At 36.5% G+C, this 15,027-nt stretch overlaps 1 protein-coding gene across 1 annotated transcript in view; it reads left to right on the top strand.

Moving 5' to 3' along the window:
• Positions 1-15,027, top strand: part of POU6F2 (POU class 6 homeobox 2) — a 325,507-nt gene that overhangs the window by 68,696 nt on the left and 241,784 nt on the right. Inside the window, exon 2 of the mRNA XM_069005862.1 lies at positions 1,403-1,574. Coding sequence (XP_068861963.1) covers positions 1,403-1,574 — 172 coding nt within the window. The remainder of the gene's footprint in view (positions 1-1,402; positions 1,575-15,027) is intronic.

Below are 15,027 nucleotides of genomic sequence, written 5' to 3'. Positions count from 1 at the left end.
CCCTCCAGTGGACCTATCAAGGTATTCAAAAGGGAGGATTCGGCTCAACTAAATGCGTGCTGAGTGCTTCAGCCTTAAATAGGGAGAAAATGTGTTTACCTACAGTATTTGAAGAGGAGTGCATTGATGCACAGAGTCCAATATTTAAGTGCTGTGCAAATTAAGCCCTGGTGACAGTGACATTGTTTTCGGCACTATGAGTATTGACTAAAGAAGTGCATTTGATGACAGCTTAAACTATTTGTATTGATTAACATTTTCATAGATTATCATGTGTCATATCAAATTCACTTTTCAGACATGAATACATTAAAAAACCCATAGGCAAACATCGACCAATGTGAGGACGGGACAGAGGGAACATGCTAGCCAACCTACTTGCTCGCTGGTCACCTGTTCTCTGCATAAGAGCCATTTAGGCATGAACTTTGCAATAAATAGCTGCTAGAGAGAGCAACAAGGTCACTTTTTCTTTTTTCTGTTTTTTTTTTACTCTGCTTTCTGTGCTGTCATGATATTATGCTTATTAGTTTGCAAACGGAGTAACCAGTGTGCTTGGAAATAATGCCTGCCACCCAAACTTCCTCAATGAGCAGAAGATAAAACAGATTCTAATCCTCAAGAAAAAAATTAGATGTGTATATATATATGTAATCTTTTGTGGGGGATATAATGTTGCAAACACAAGAATAATTGCAAACTGTATGTGTAAGTATCTTCCCTAATTTTATCTTTTAGAAAATGGTTTCTGTGTTTTTTATTTTCGAAAGAAAAATGTGTGTTTGTGTCTTTATGGACTTTTGGAGCATAGTATCCCAATGGCAGGAGCAATTAGAAGAAAACAGTATTTCTGTTAAAAGTATGTAATGAAATGGCTATTTGATGCTGTGTATTTTCATAGAAATGCTGTAATGCTAGAAACTGTGTATTTGATTTTATTAATGTTGTACAGCTGAGGATGCCTCTTTAAATCACTATGGAGCACTCACAGGGGGGTCCTCTTCTGGGGTATCAGAGCATATAGGAATTTCTTTTCTTACAATGCTAAGGACAGGGTGAGGTGTAAAAACATACACACAAAAAAAGCACATCCCACAATTAAAGCTGTGTTGGTTATGTTGCTTTCATAGAAGTTTTTCTCCAAAGCATCCTGAATCTCTCACATGCTAGTTGAGCTTTAATAGGGTGGGGAGTAATGGAAAACTCATTGGATCTGTAATAGCTCTTCACTTGACTGCAGCCAGCAATAACAGCAGGAGCAGCCAGAGATAAGAGAGAGAGAGAGAGTGTGTGTGTGTGTGTATGTGTGTGTGTGTGAGAGAGAGGGAGTGGAAGAGAGAGTATACGCACACCAAAGCTGCCACTTTTTTTCCCCCTCACTCTTTTTTTCCCCCCATCCTAGGATCCAATGATAGCTGGACAAGTCAGTAAGCCCTTGCTGTCACTGCGGAGTGAAATGAATGCAGAGTTGAGAGGTGAGGACAAGGCAGCTACTTCAGACAACGAGCTGAATGAGCCCTTGCTTGCGCCTGTGGAATCAAATGACAGCGAGGACACTCCCAGCAAGCTCTTCGGTAAGTCTGTCTAGGTATTTCATTTCACTGCTACCATGTTGTCCGGAAGAGCAATCTCCCCCTGTTCTTTTTTTTTTTTTCTTTTTTTTTTTTCTTTTTTCTTTTTCTTTTTTTTTTTTTTTTTTTGTTCGCTCAATTTTCTTGTAAGTAGGAAAGAGTAGCTTGGAGCATGCAGGCACACAGTCCTCTGCTCTCATTGCAACTGGTTACCAGAACGACAGGATCAGTGCTGAAAACTTTTGTTAACAAAGAACGTATTTACTGCAAGTTGCAAATGTGTAATGGTTTTTCAGAACCATGGACTCTAATATAAAATAATGTGTGTGTGTGTGTGTGTGTGTGTTTATAATTTTCTTGGAGTACTTTAACAATTATTGTGGTAGGTGCTGGTGTGTTGCACATGCTACCAGCTTTTTCTGAGGCTTGATTAAACTGAGAAGTTGTAATTTTTTTAATGGTAAAAATAAATCTGGCTGAAGAAAACTGAAAGATTCTTACAGAAAACACTTCATACTGAGTAAACAAAGCCTAGCAAGGGTATTGCACGTGGAGCTAATGTTTTTGGAATTTAAATTAGAAATGAAATATTTCTCCTGAAGCCTGTGGAAAGAGAAATTACCTTTTGGATTTTTACTCATTTTGGAATAGTCTAAATTGGGCCAGATATGTGTAACATTTCACAATCAAAACAAAAGCAGTGAGAGTGGCACTCCAACACAGACATCTGTCATTCAAATGGATGACACCCTGTAAGCCAACTCAAGCAACTCTGATCTCTAATCAGAAAAGGGAGCAGAGCTGTTGAGGCGCGTGCTTGAGTGATAGATGTTGATAGGTGTCTGAGCTGTAGCAGCACTGTATGGTACATTGTGACATTTTGGGTTTAGAGGGACTGTACCCCTGAAGAAGTCCCTTTTAATTATTTCTGTTTGTGACCTGAGACAAACCTTAATAAAAATGGACCATTTACTTGTTTTTCATTATTCTGTAAGTGGAAGTCAAAGGGAAAAAGATCTTGTTCAAAGGGAATGCAGCTTTAAGGGAGAGAGGGTGAGAGCCCATTTTCCAAGATTCAACTTTTTTATTTTATAATCTCTAAGGAAATCTGTAGCAGTGGTCAGATTTCAGTATTCCACCTACAATAAGAGCTGCAAGATTTTTTTAAAAACAAAAGAACACATGCAATTTTATATTATAATATTCCTTACACATTACTGAAAGATACAGCACAGAATGTTTTACTAAATAACTTCACTACAGATACAGAAAAAATAATAATGAAACCCCTCCAAAATTTAATTTCTGTATTGCAGTAATGTCCGTTACTGAATATCACATCCATTTTTAAGCACCCTTTTAGTAATCTTTGTTTCCATGGAAAGCATAATTTCCATTAGCAGTTTGAATGTTCAAAAGGCATATAATAATTATTTTAGCCCATTTCATCCAGGAAAGAATTATAATGTGTAAAATTCAAAGGGCTATTAGTTAACTAGCGTAAGATAAATATCTTCTGCTGTGTTTATATGTTTTATTTGCTCAAATGTTTAGGGTGTATCTATTAAATAGAGCAAGGCGTATACAAAGCAAAAAATGAACTTTTATTTGAGGATAGGGAAATGTCTGTCTGTTTGTTTTTAGATCAGGCAAGTCTTCTAATAAAAGGCAGGATATTTTTTGAGCCATTGTCATTTGGATGTTCTACAGTGGTAGTGAAATATACACAGACACTTTCATTAGAGTTGTCGTGTGTGATATAGAAATGACATGTAACCATATCTTGTCTCCTTCTGAGCTGAAAATATAATTTATCTCACTAAAAGCAGTAGTGAAAAAGCTAAAAATTCATATACTATGCTTTTTCTATTGATCAGCACAAGATGTTTGCTAGCCTGATCCTTACACTGCTGAAAAGATGTTCCCAAGTAAACAAAAGTAGGTGAAATAGTCCAACTGCCTCAGTATGAACTTATGTACCATTTATTGAGGTTTTGTTACAATTATGACGGATGCTACAGATCTATTAGCAACAGCTCTTGTCAACTAATTTTAGTAACTTTGATAACAAAAAAGTAAATTATAATGGGGCAATTTTGATACATTTGAGGATCAAACTGACCAAATGTAAAATAAAGATGATTAGATGTTATGTCGCAGATGCATCCCTTAAGATAGATTTTCAGTAAACACTAAAAATTATTAAGTGTAGTTGTGTTTAAAGCTTTGATACATAAATATGGAACATCACCACCCTATAGTTTTTTCTCTTTGTTTAATGTTATGAATAGCATGTTAGGAATGCATACTTTGTACTTTTCTTTGCAGTGTTTGAAGTTAAATTGTTGTGAACTTATTGACAGGTGTTGGCATAGAGAATGACAGCTTTCTCCTTCAACCTTCTTTCATGTAATCAGTGATAATAAATATCTTTTTAAAATATACATTTAATACATGCTGTGTGCAAATTTTCCCAAATCTGTTAAGCAGGTGAGGGAGGAGCATTTTAGAAAGTCGAGAGGAGACAGATCCCTAGAGAACAAAGTTTTTCTACACTGCTGCTTTTCATTTTTTTAAGGATTTGTGAAAATCATGTACTGATTTAGTTGGAATGAATGACCAGCATTTGTGTGTCTTGTTGTTAGCAATACTTCACGAGTCTTAGTTTCATATAGATGAATAGAGTTGACTGATGAGATGCAAAGAGCTTCTTTTCTTTTACCGGATGCTTTCTGCTTAGCTTCTTTTGATGGATGAGTTTATTTCTGCAAAGGCCTGCCTTGCTCCTTGTACCTTTTCCTAAAATCCATCTCCTTATTCTCAGATTTCCTTGTTTTGGTATTTCACTGCATGCCATAGAAACAGTGGGTATTTGTTTTTTGTTACCTGTCAAAATGGTACCTCTTTAGTAACAGTCCCTGCTGCCAGTGAGGAAAGTGCAGGAGCACAATTAATGGTGCTTATTTTTTAAGAGATGCACTAAACTTTTGTTTCTCGTATGGGTGCTTTGCTATCGGTGACAAAACAGATGAATGCTGCAGCATTTTGAGTCTTAGAAATACCAGCATTAAGCAGGGATAAGTTCCTGACAATCTGAAATAGCTTCCATCTGAAACTGGTGTACAGGTGTCTGGGAAGATGCACTTTGTCACTGTGGTGCAGCTGTTCCCTGTGAGTGATGACAGGAGCAGCTGTGATTAGAGGGGTTGTGCCTTATTGTTGTTTGCTGTCTTGTTTTCTACTGGTGGTGGTGATTTTTTTTTTTTTAATTTTTAAAATTTGTTTCTTTTTGATAGAAAATGCTGTCCCATACTCCAGGAGTCTGTAATCCTCTACTTGTGCTTTTATACCAGTGGACTTTTTTGAATTTGCATACCTGCATGCAAAAGACTTTTGATACTGAAGTCATATGGAACCAGAAAAGAGTAGAAAAAGTGGTCAAAAATTAGGTGCAAAATGTTGGTAAAGGACTCTGTTACTAATGACCTTGAAACTCATTACCTCAAAAATACAGTTTTGAAATGTGGGCTGGCACAGCTGCAGTGTTTTGGTTACAGAAATCACAGTTTTGCTGTACAGTACGAGGTGAAGTTGCTTTGTAAGAGATCTTGTGGTGAGTTATTTACTTTTAAAAATATTTGCGAAGTAATATCTCCTGCTTTAACCACAGAACGTAATTAAGTAACATAGAAACTGAGTATAGCTCTTGACTTTTCTGGCGGTGTCATTTTCAGATCAACTTGTCTTACTCTGCAATGCTTCAAAATAGTAGCTCAGGCTAAATGCCACCGCTCTTACTAGAGAAAGCTTTTGTTAATGTTAAGTAGCAGTTTCACTTGAATAAACACATTGGGATTTGATCCTAACTTAACTAATCCTAGCTGTCATTTTTTACTATATTTTCAAACAATTCTAGTATAAGTTATGAAGTGTTGCTCTGAAAAAAAAATCTTAGAAGAAAAGAAGAACCCTTCATGTTTAGCTGTGTAATAAACTGTTGAGATTCAAAAGTTGGTATAGACACCAGGGGTATTTCATATATAAAATTCTCTGTACAGTAAAAATCCCAAGAACGAAGTGACTGATCCAAGCATCAAAACCCCCTGTGGATTGAGGCTGGCTTTCCTGGAGTTAGATCCAGTCCTTAATTAATGCTTAATTGAAGGCAATTTGCGACATAATTAGATGATGGTAAAAAAAAAAGCTGGGAGTGCATGCACTTGCATATTAAGGTAATTTTACTGTATAATAAAAAGTTATTCTTTGAGATTCAGTCTTTAGTTCTACAAACCAAAAAATAAATAAAGCTGTAAGTACATAGCAAGGGCAATACCAAGCCTATAATTGTGGAGCACAAGTGTTTCCTATTTAATTATTGCAGGACAGAAAAAAAATTGACTGCTAACCTTTTTTTTTTTTTTTTTGCTGGCAAGGTTTTGTTCCAGTGAAATTAAATCTTAAATTTCTTGTGCTGGATCTGATGACTGTGATTTTCTTTGGTTCATTAGTGGGCTTTTGATCTTTTCATAATGCTGTGTATGCTTGAAACATGGAGTGGGGATACGGGAGTTAAATGAATCTGCACACATTTAAATAAGCAAGATTTTATTTTCAAACCTGTGCATTGGCTTTGGAATTTTTTTTTCCTTTTTTTTTTTCCCCCCATGTTTTTATTTTCCTTTCCCATGTTGTTACCCATGTTTCAGAACTGTGTGCATACTTATATATAACCATACATATATATGCTGCAGAGAAATAAGGTAGAAGTTGTTTCTAGTTGATTACGTTTTGCTCGTAGATCCCTTGTATTACTCTTTAAAGAAACATATGCTATATATATATTTTTTTTTTTAATTGGAGTTGCCTTGATTAGAATTTATGGCACTGGAATAATTTCAGTTGCAAAGGATAAAGGACTAAATTGTCTTTTACCTCTTGAGACAGTGGTCTCTGCAGGTCAGAGCAGAGGTCATTGCCAGGTTGCTGTGAGGAAGCTCACATTATCATCCTTAACAGTATATCTAGCCTGTAGGGGCCTTCAGACTATGAGCTTTCCTTTCATCAGTGTATTTAAGGATGATTCTCAGTGGTTTGATTATATCCTCAAATTTTAAAGGCCTATAAGATCTCTGCCTGTCAGGAACACTTTGCTAAGGTTTGGTAATTTCAATGAAGAAAGCAATGTGTATTTGTTGCTCTTGATGCATTTTGAAGCTCTAGTGAATATTTCTATTCTGATAGGGAGGTTCATGGCCCAAATGGTCTCTACATTAAAATCAGAGCCTTCTTTTAGATGGTGCAGACATAATATGTGAAATATGTTTGACCTGCTTATAAAGATTCTTGTCTCTTCACATAATTTTATTCAGTAACTACCAGGTTGTGAATGCTTTGTTCTTAGATGCTATCAGTTATCCATGCCATAGGACTGATCCTGCTAGTGCTTGAATGTGTGATACTTTCCTTAAAGCAAATAATCTGTGGATTAGGAACCCTATTTAATTGCAAAGACTGTAGGAGAAATATTAATGGATGGCATGTTTACAGGACTGAGTCATCATACAGGCTTGTAAATCCATTTTCTAAAATGTAGTGATGTCTTGCTTAAATAATGAGTAAGCTCTTAAAGAACCCAGAGATCTGGCTATGTGATTGATTGTTATTTCTGAAGGATATATTTGACACGAGCATTTTTAAATAGGTATTTGCAAACAGTTAGGGACTTGAATTACTCTGAGTAATGCCGTTGTCTGATTTCTTGGCAGAGTTCTTACTCTGTCAGTGGGCCTTGCACTTGTGAATGGGGACTAAATGCCCATTAAAACCTAAACAGATGTTATGACTATTTAAACACAAAGCACGATGCAATGGTAATATGGAAAATCCATCCTCAGCTCGGCTTTCCTGCTGTGCCTGGGTACTTCAGGTAGCTCAGGCAGTGGTGGTATTGGTGCTAGCACATATATTCCAACTCTGAGGAGACCAGAGTTTTAGTCCCTTAACCTTTGATGAAAGCAATATTGGGCTGATGAAGGACAGGTGTTGCAGCCCACTAATAAATGCTCCTGCTTGTATGGAAATAAAAAAGACTCTTGTAGCTGTCCCTGAATTGTGACAGACTATTTAAAAAAAAAAACAAAGAAAAAGCAAAAGGTGGCTTGAGTCTAAGTTAATAGTGTTGCTTTTTTTTAAGTGTATGCTATGTATTTGTTAAATGTGGCTTGAAGTCTGACTTTCTGTATTTATACACAGAACAACTAACATTAGAGAGGGAAGGAAAAAAAAAGAATTAAATCCTAGTATGTAATTGGTATGACTGAATGACAAATGCTTCATTTTTAATTAATCTTTCTTCTCTCTGTCTTAGAAGTTATAAAAATAGCAACAAACTTGTTTAAAAGCAACATAAATGGCTGGCTGTTTCTTTCAAAGGGGACTTGGCTGGCTACTAGACAGTAAACAGGTAATTTGTGAAAGAACTGTTAGCTTCTTTGATTGAGATCCTTGCCAGTTTGTGTTTTGAGATTAATAATAGATCAGACACTTGCACATTTGAAAAGGAAGCAAATGTAAAAAGGAAGGAGAATTGTATGTTTCTATTGGACTTCACGTGATTAATCAAGTTCTTCGTGGGAATGTGCAGGTGAGGCAGATGGAGGCAAAGTTAGATTTGTCCAAATGTACACATGGCACCACTTAACACCTCTCTTGATTTCCTTATGCTAAACAAAGAGGCAGCAAGTGCTTACACCAAACTGGCACCCTGTCAGGGGGCAATCTGTATAAAGTTTCCTGCTGTCAGGTTAATAAATTTTTTAAAAATATCCAAAGGCAGAGGTAGCTGTAGGAAGCTCATAGTAACAGTTGCCATTCTCCTGTGGATCATTTTTCTCTTTAATATCCTGTGTAGCACTTGGTTTTCCTTGTGTTGTCTTCCTGGGTTTTGTTCCTTCTGTCATTTGTAGGTTATTCTTTGTTTTAATTCTTTTTCCTTGTGAAACAGAAGAAGTTGGATCCATCATTTGTGGTCCCTTTTTAAAGGGAGAGATGGTCAGAGGGTGGGAACATCAGCTTTTTATACTTTGATTTAATTGCATATTCAATATATTAAGGTTTCTTCCACTAATGGTTTATTTTCTGACTTTTTACATGACTACCACTAGTACTACCATTAGTACTAACAAAATAACATTATTTTACGAGTTACAAAAGAATTTTGTACAAAGTCAGAGGTAGCAGCTTCATTCAAATGATGAAATGAGAAAATTAATGCTAAACAGGGACAAAACCAGAATAAAATTAAATGTGTCATAATTTGTAGGTTTCAACAGGAATATTATTTTTTCATGTAAATGGCTTGATGTTTTTTAACATAAAGTCTTATTTTTCTCTTTTTCCGCCATCTAAAAATCAAAGTCAATATCAGTATGAAACAAAGGAAGATTTGTATTGTGACATGTCCTGTTTTATGTTGTGATACTACTTTGATGCTCTCAGAAGCCCTTTTACTTTGAAAGCAGAGGTCATCTAGAGAAGAATAGTACCTCATTCTGTCCGGCTAAGTAGAATCTGCCATTTTCAGAGAGACCAAAACTGGGTTTGTTCTCTAGATTTCAGGTATATCTATATCTACCAAATCAATGGACAATGCACACCCCTGCACTCTAAAGCGTGTTTTTTAACACTAAACTACTGCTTGTCTATGCCTAGAAGAAATTTGGATTTCTATTTTTATTTTAGAATACACAAGAAGGGTTGTTGGGAAAGTGGGAGTTTTGTTTTTCTTCTCAGATGTCCTTTTTTTTCAGAAAGGTAAACCATCATTTTAATTTCTGAACAGTTTGAAGTCATCTTAAAGAAATGTTATGTTTCACAAAGCAGAGTAATCACACTACTTGAAAGTGATTACAAAAGTTAAATACATATATATATTTGTAATATATGTAAATTAACAGCCAGTGTGACTGAAATATGACATCCATTATTTTAAAACAATAAAAAAACTCAAGAGTCCTAAAACAATTTCATGTTACACTGAAGATTTGAATGTTACACAAGTAAGTAGTAAAGACTTTTTTGCATTAAGAACAGCATTTTCTACAGCAGTCTTATCATTAGATTCCTTCTTTCAAAACTAGCATGGAATTTACAGAACGCCAGTGATACTAACTTTTATAATACTGGCTTTTAGGAACATCTATCTTTGTGATTTTCAGTTCAGATGGTGGTCATAAGGTTTGGTGGCCATTAAAGATTCTATTAAACCATTTTCATTTTCTAGCTCAGTCTCCTATCCGACAAAGTCCCACATTTTAAAATCTTGGTTTTAAGGTGTTGAATAAAGAATTACTAGCAGTCAGTTGCCTCCCAGAAGACTATAAAGGAAGTCCCCTCCCAGAGCACACTGGACACACAGCCTAGCCTGTTACTCTCACCACAAACACCAAAGTTTGTAAAGTAGAATGTCGGTAAAAACAAGAGTGCCATCTTTCCTGTCTTCCCTTCTCCTTCCTTACAGTCAGCCTTGGAGCTGTTCCCATTTCTTCTGCTCCTTGGTGTGTGCACACAGCTGGAAACACATACAGCTGTGTCATGGGCTCATGAATTTTGCTTCCCTCTGTCAAGGTATTTAGGCTTCTGTGATTTGTTTGAAGCGTAATGTTTGGGGGAGTTTGCTCCTTGAAGACGATGATCACAAACCTGTGTTTAATCAAGAGGCCAGAATTGCTTTTCAGTTAATATACCTTAAGGCATACTTTAATATATTGTACTATTAAGTATGTGTAATTATTTCTTGAGATAGCACAGTATTAACTGGAGAGGAAGAAAAATAATTTGAATTCAGTCTAATCTCTTGAGCAAATACTATATGGGGTAGTTTTTGTATTTTCTTTTGCATACATGTAGGATTTTTTCATGTGGTGTAGAGATGTTATGTTTCCTCAGTGATTTGAATAAGCATGAGGCCAGATTCTGGCAGGTCTCAGGTGACTGTCCATTACATACACAAGAAGACCATCGATTTCAAGAGGATACTCACCCTACCAGTACTTGCAAGCCAGTTTGGGGCCGCCACTTGTCTTAGTCACTACTCTACAGCGGTTTCTTATGTTGTGGAGCTAAAATTAGCCAAGGAAACATACTGACAGGAAGGAGCAACCACTATAATTATGCTGCATTCATATTTAACAAATGATGAATTATGGAACCAGTCCTGGGGTTACTTCAGGTTTCTGCTTTGCTGTGCAGGTATATTCCATGAGTATTGCTAAGGTTCTGTGACTCCACCTCTGCTGCCACGGGGAGGTCAGTGTTGGAATGTAAGTAAAGCTTCCATTAAGGTGGAAAAGTTTTTAAGTAGAGTGGATTATCGTAATTTAAAAAATAATACGGAACATAAATGGTAATTATTACTAAAACAAAACCAACCAGAGAAATCAGCAGAGATTAAAGGGAGGGGAAGGAAATTAGGTAGATATATATGAGTCCAACTGTGATTGTAAAGGTAAAGGCTTTATATTTCTCCTTCTTTCTTATACCTCCTTGCCTGCAGTCATAAATATTTGGACTGCAAGTCACTGATCTTTATGAAGAAAAATTGGAATTTACAGCTGAAAGAAAACAGGAAATGAAAATATTTTTAAAATATTTTTGCTACTAATTGAATATACTTTACTGTCATAAGCACAGTAAACTTAGTGATAATATCCAGAAAGAAAAGCATCTGCATAAGTTGTTTGAGTTGATGTGGTTTTTTCTTCCTGAAAAGAGGAAGAGTGTGAGGGGAAATTCTTCTGTGGCTCTGTTGCTGGGATTTGATGCATTGTTTTCAGAGTCTTCTCATTTTAACTGTGTGGATATAGCACAGTGAACCTTCTCATAACAGTTGCTGACAAGAAAAAAAATCTTTCAATCAGCTGGTCCAGCTTGCTCCTGCTCTCCCCAGCCCCCACACCTCTTTGCTTTTATGAAGCAATGAATAAAAGAGGGACCAGATGATGCAAAGGTTTACTCAGATGAGATGTGCTAGTCAGTGAGCAACTTTGGATTTGCAGGACTCAGGCTTGTGACCATGGACCTCAAAGGGATTGAATTTGGGGGTCACGCTTTTCTCACATTGCCATTGTCTCATTTGTGTAAAATGATGCTGGTGTATTTTGACTTTCACAAATTTCAGGCTTCCATGTGTCAACAGATCCTGACTGGTATAAAGGCTGGTGTGCTAGAATACAGGGGCATTCTCCCAGGAGTGGCAGTGGGCCTGTTCTGGGGCTCTATTGGAAGGGAGATGAAGGAGAGTTTTGCTTTATACTCTGTCTGAAAACTCAGGCATGAAACATTCATCATAAGAGGCAAAATCAGGCCCTTTCCTGCAAAAAGGAAAAAAAAATCTCTAGGCTCTGGTCAGGTTTTTGGTCATTTATTTTTAATAAAACATTCTGATTTTGTGTTTTCTGTGGGTTCGTGTAACTGCTGTATTTCAAACCAGCTTAAAACAGTTAAAAAGAAAAAAAAAGTGTTCCCTAAAAGACAGAATACTGCTGACTGTTTTATTTTGTTTATATCTGATATTTCTTATGGTATTCAGATGGTTGTAATAGACTAGCACAAGAGCTGCATGTCTTGTCATCTCTACTATATCAATACGTTTTTATAATGATACAATAACCTGAACCCTGTAACAGTTTATGATCCATTTGAGAATTCTTATGGATTCTCAGAGTGACGGAGGCCTGAAAAAAGAACTTGACTGCTTTCGCAAAACTGGTGCTGTGACAGGAAAAACTAGTGTGCCTGTGATTTAGTTGCTAAGGAATCATATTGATCTGATTTGTCATTAAACTTTTAAGTTGGAAAAAAAAAGAAAGAAAGAAAAAAGTCAAGCTGCTTGAAGGTGGAAAAACAGTGATGTGATTGTGAGGGTCTGCAATACAGGTAAACTGTGCCATACAGCTACTAATATTGATTTGTTATGATTAATAAATATGATTTTATGCATTACTTCTGTACTTTCTCTATGATAGTTCTTTTTTTAGCGCAGAAGAAAATTGCCTCTTGCTCTTTATTTTTCATTGACTATTTTTAGTCAATGATAAATAAAGAACTTTAACAGCAGTCTGATTACAGAAAAGACAGGACTTTAAAACAGAAACGTAGCAGTAATGAATAACCACACAGCAAGCTACACACATGCAGCCATTTTAACATTTGTAATGGTGCTAATTTCCTGGCTTTTTAAAATATGCTTCCACATGAGCTCTCAAAAGACATAAAAGCTTGGCATGTAAAGTAAATTGTTTGTCACTTGCTGACGACCTGCCATATTTATTGTCAGGAGAAATGGACATTAGTTGGAAAAGCAGTTGTTAAAGGCCAAACAATTTTTAAAGATGGCAAAGATGTGCAAGGGCTTTCCTTTTTCTAACAATGAGCCACCCCTTCAGACATCAAAAGACAAGATAATAAGACACTTCAAGCACAATTCAAGATTATATTCAACATCTAAAGGCTCATCTCCTGTCAGTTTGCATTTACTCTCCCAGGGATGTGATGCTTCTATCATCATTCTGTCAAGAGGAGTCTGGCAGAAACGATGAGGGCCCCTCATTTCACACACTTAGTGTTTTTTATGAAATAGCCCATGCTCATTCTCATTCAGCCAAAATGGAGGGATAATTTGAAGAAGGTCATGCACAAGTACAAAAATCTTGTGCTGATTTGTGTGATTAGAAGGCATTAAAATTGCACGTTTATGTTAGTTCTGAGATGTTTTGTCAGTTTATTTAGTAATACACTGTTGAAGCATTAAAAATATTTTTTAAAGCAAAAAAGGAGGTTTGCTTAAAGCAACACATGCTATTATTTAGCAAATATTTTGAACAGTGATCTATTCTAAATGGCATTATTTTAAAATAACCTTAAAATGCATTCACCTCCTTTCCTCTTTGAGAGTGGAATATTCAAGAGCTCCAGGGGTGAAACCTTGGCCCACTCATACTCATTAGGATTTCACTTACTGGTCATTTCATTTTTGGATAAAGATTTAGGATTATAAATTCAGCATATCAATGTAAAGGGAATAATTTTAACACCTGGATCTCTCCACCTCTTGTCTTGGCATTACACACCTCTTTTTGCTAATAAGGAATGGGAGGATCTGACAGGGTACAGAAAGGGATGATGGAGTAAAACCGTTTTCCTCATTTCTGAATTCTTTGATTTAAGCACTAAAAATAAAAAGACTGGATAGTGCTGTCAGTGTACCTTGTAGATGAAACTGCCTCCAGTATACAAACCATACATGGACCATGTAACATGAAGGAGCCAGGCCTCTCCATCTGCCATTGAAACCAATGGGATGTGAGGCAGTTTAACCCCTCTTAAAAGGGAGTCACAGCTAAGGGACTTGGCTGTAGCTGCTCTGAATCTTGAATCAGGAATTTGTCAGCTGTTATAGGAAGAAACTGTGAAGGAATGTGCATTTGGCCTTGTGGAAAAAAACCCTCTGCTCTGTGGCTTGCCTTTGCACAATACAGAAAAAAGGTAACCTGCAATCACGGTGCATTCCAAGGGGTTTCACTGGACAAGAAACCGCAAGGGAATTGGGAAGCTGTGAACAAATTGTCAAAAAGACAGATGGAATTGCTGACTGACCTACTGGTAAGAAACACTAACAACTTCCACCTCAGTGGTACAGTATTTATGCTGCAATGGAGAGTGACTTCTCAAAGGAATTTGCTCTTCTACACATGTAAATGTCTTCATATATATATCAATGTAGTGTGCAGTATTTCTAGGGAAATTATTAGGTGCATTTAAACAGCTGTGAATGTTTAAACTGACTGTTATGCCCAGAATAAAAAGCATTTTTTGCTCTAATTGAAAAGGCTTTCCTGCTTTATTCATAAGGCCAATATATTCAGAAATTCCTATTCTTTCTGCTGAATTATTTTGGAGGAGAACTTATGGCTGTTTCCACATCAGTGTGATTCTCTGTGCATCCAGTTTTGGTCTGCCCCACACTGTCCAGTGGAAAACTAGCATCCTCTGAGACTATGCAGGGAGACAAGTAGATTCATTCTCAAAACTAAGGAATGACTAAGATTGAAGGGCAAATATGACCAAAAAGCAGCATGAATGTAGTTGTGCAAGATCCATAGTACCACCAGAGAGAGCAAGTGGTCACTCTCAAGGGCTTGTATTCTGAACAGAATTTGGTTTCTAATAGGACAGGATGTATTTGGTAAGTGTTTACCATGTCTATGGACAAGCTCAGGCCTGTTTCATTGTCATCTTTTTTTCAATAGAAGCATATAGGCTTATATCAACTGTGGTTGCTATGTGCATATCACTGTCTTAGTGAAGTTGTTCCCCAGTATTTCTGTTCATTGAAGTTCAGATCCTGAAATGCTGTAGTACATGGGGAGGGGAGAAAAGAGTGACTGCAAGTAGAAAT

Source organism: Aphelocoma coerulescens, chromosome 2 (genome assembly GCF_041296385.1).
Source record: "Aphelocoma coerulescens isolate FSJ_1873_10779 chromosome 2, UR_Acoe_1.0, whole genome shotgun sequence".
Taxonomy (NCBI): Eukaryota; Metazoa; Chordata; class Aves; order Passeriformes; family Corvidae; genus Aphelocoma; species Aphelocoma coerulescens.
Note: the sequence above shows the minus strand (reverse complement) of the source record. Positions and strands in the feature narration are given on the sequence as shown.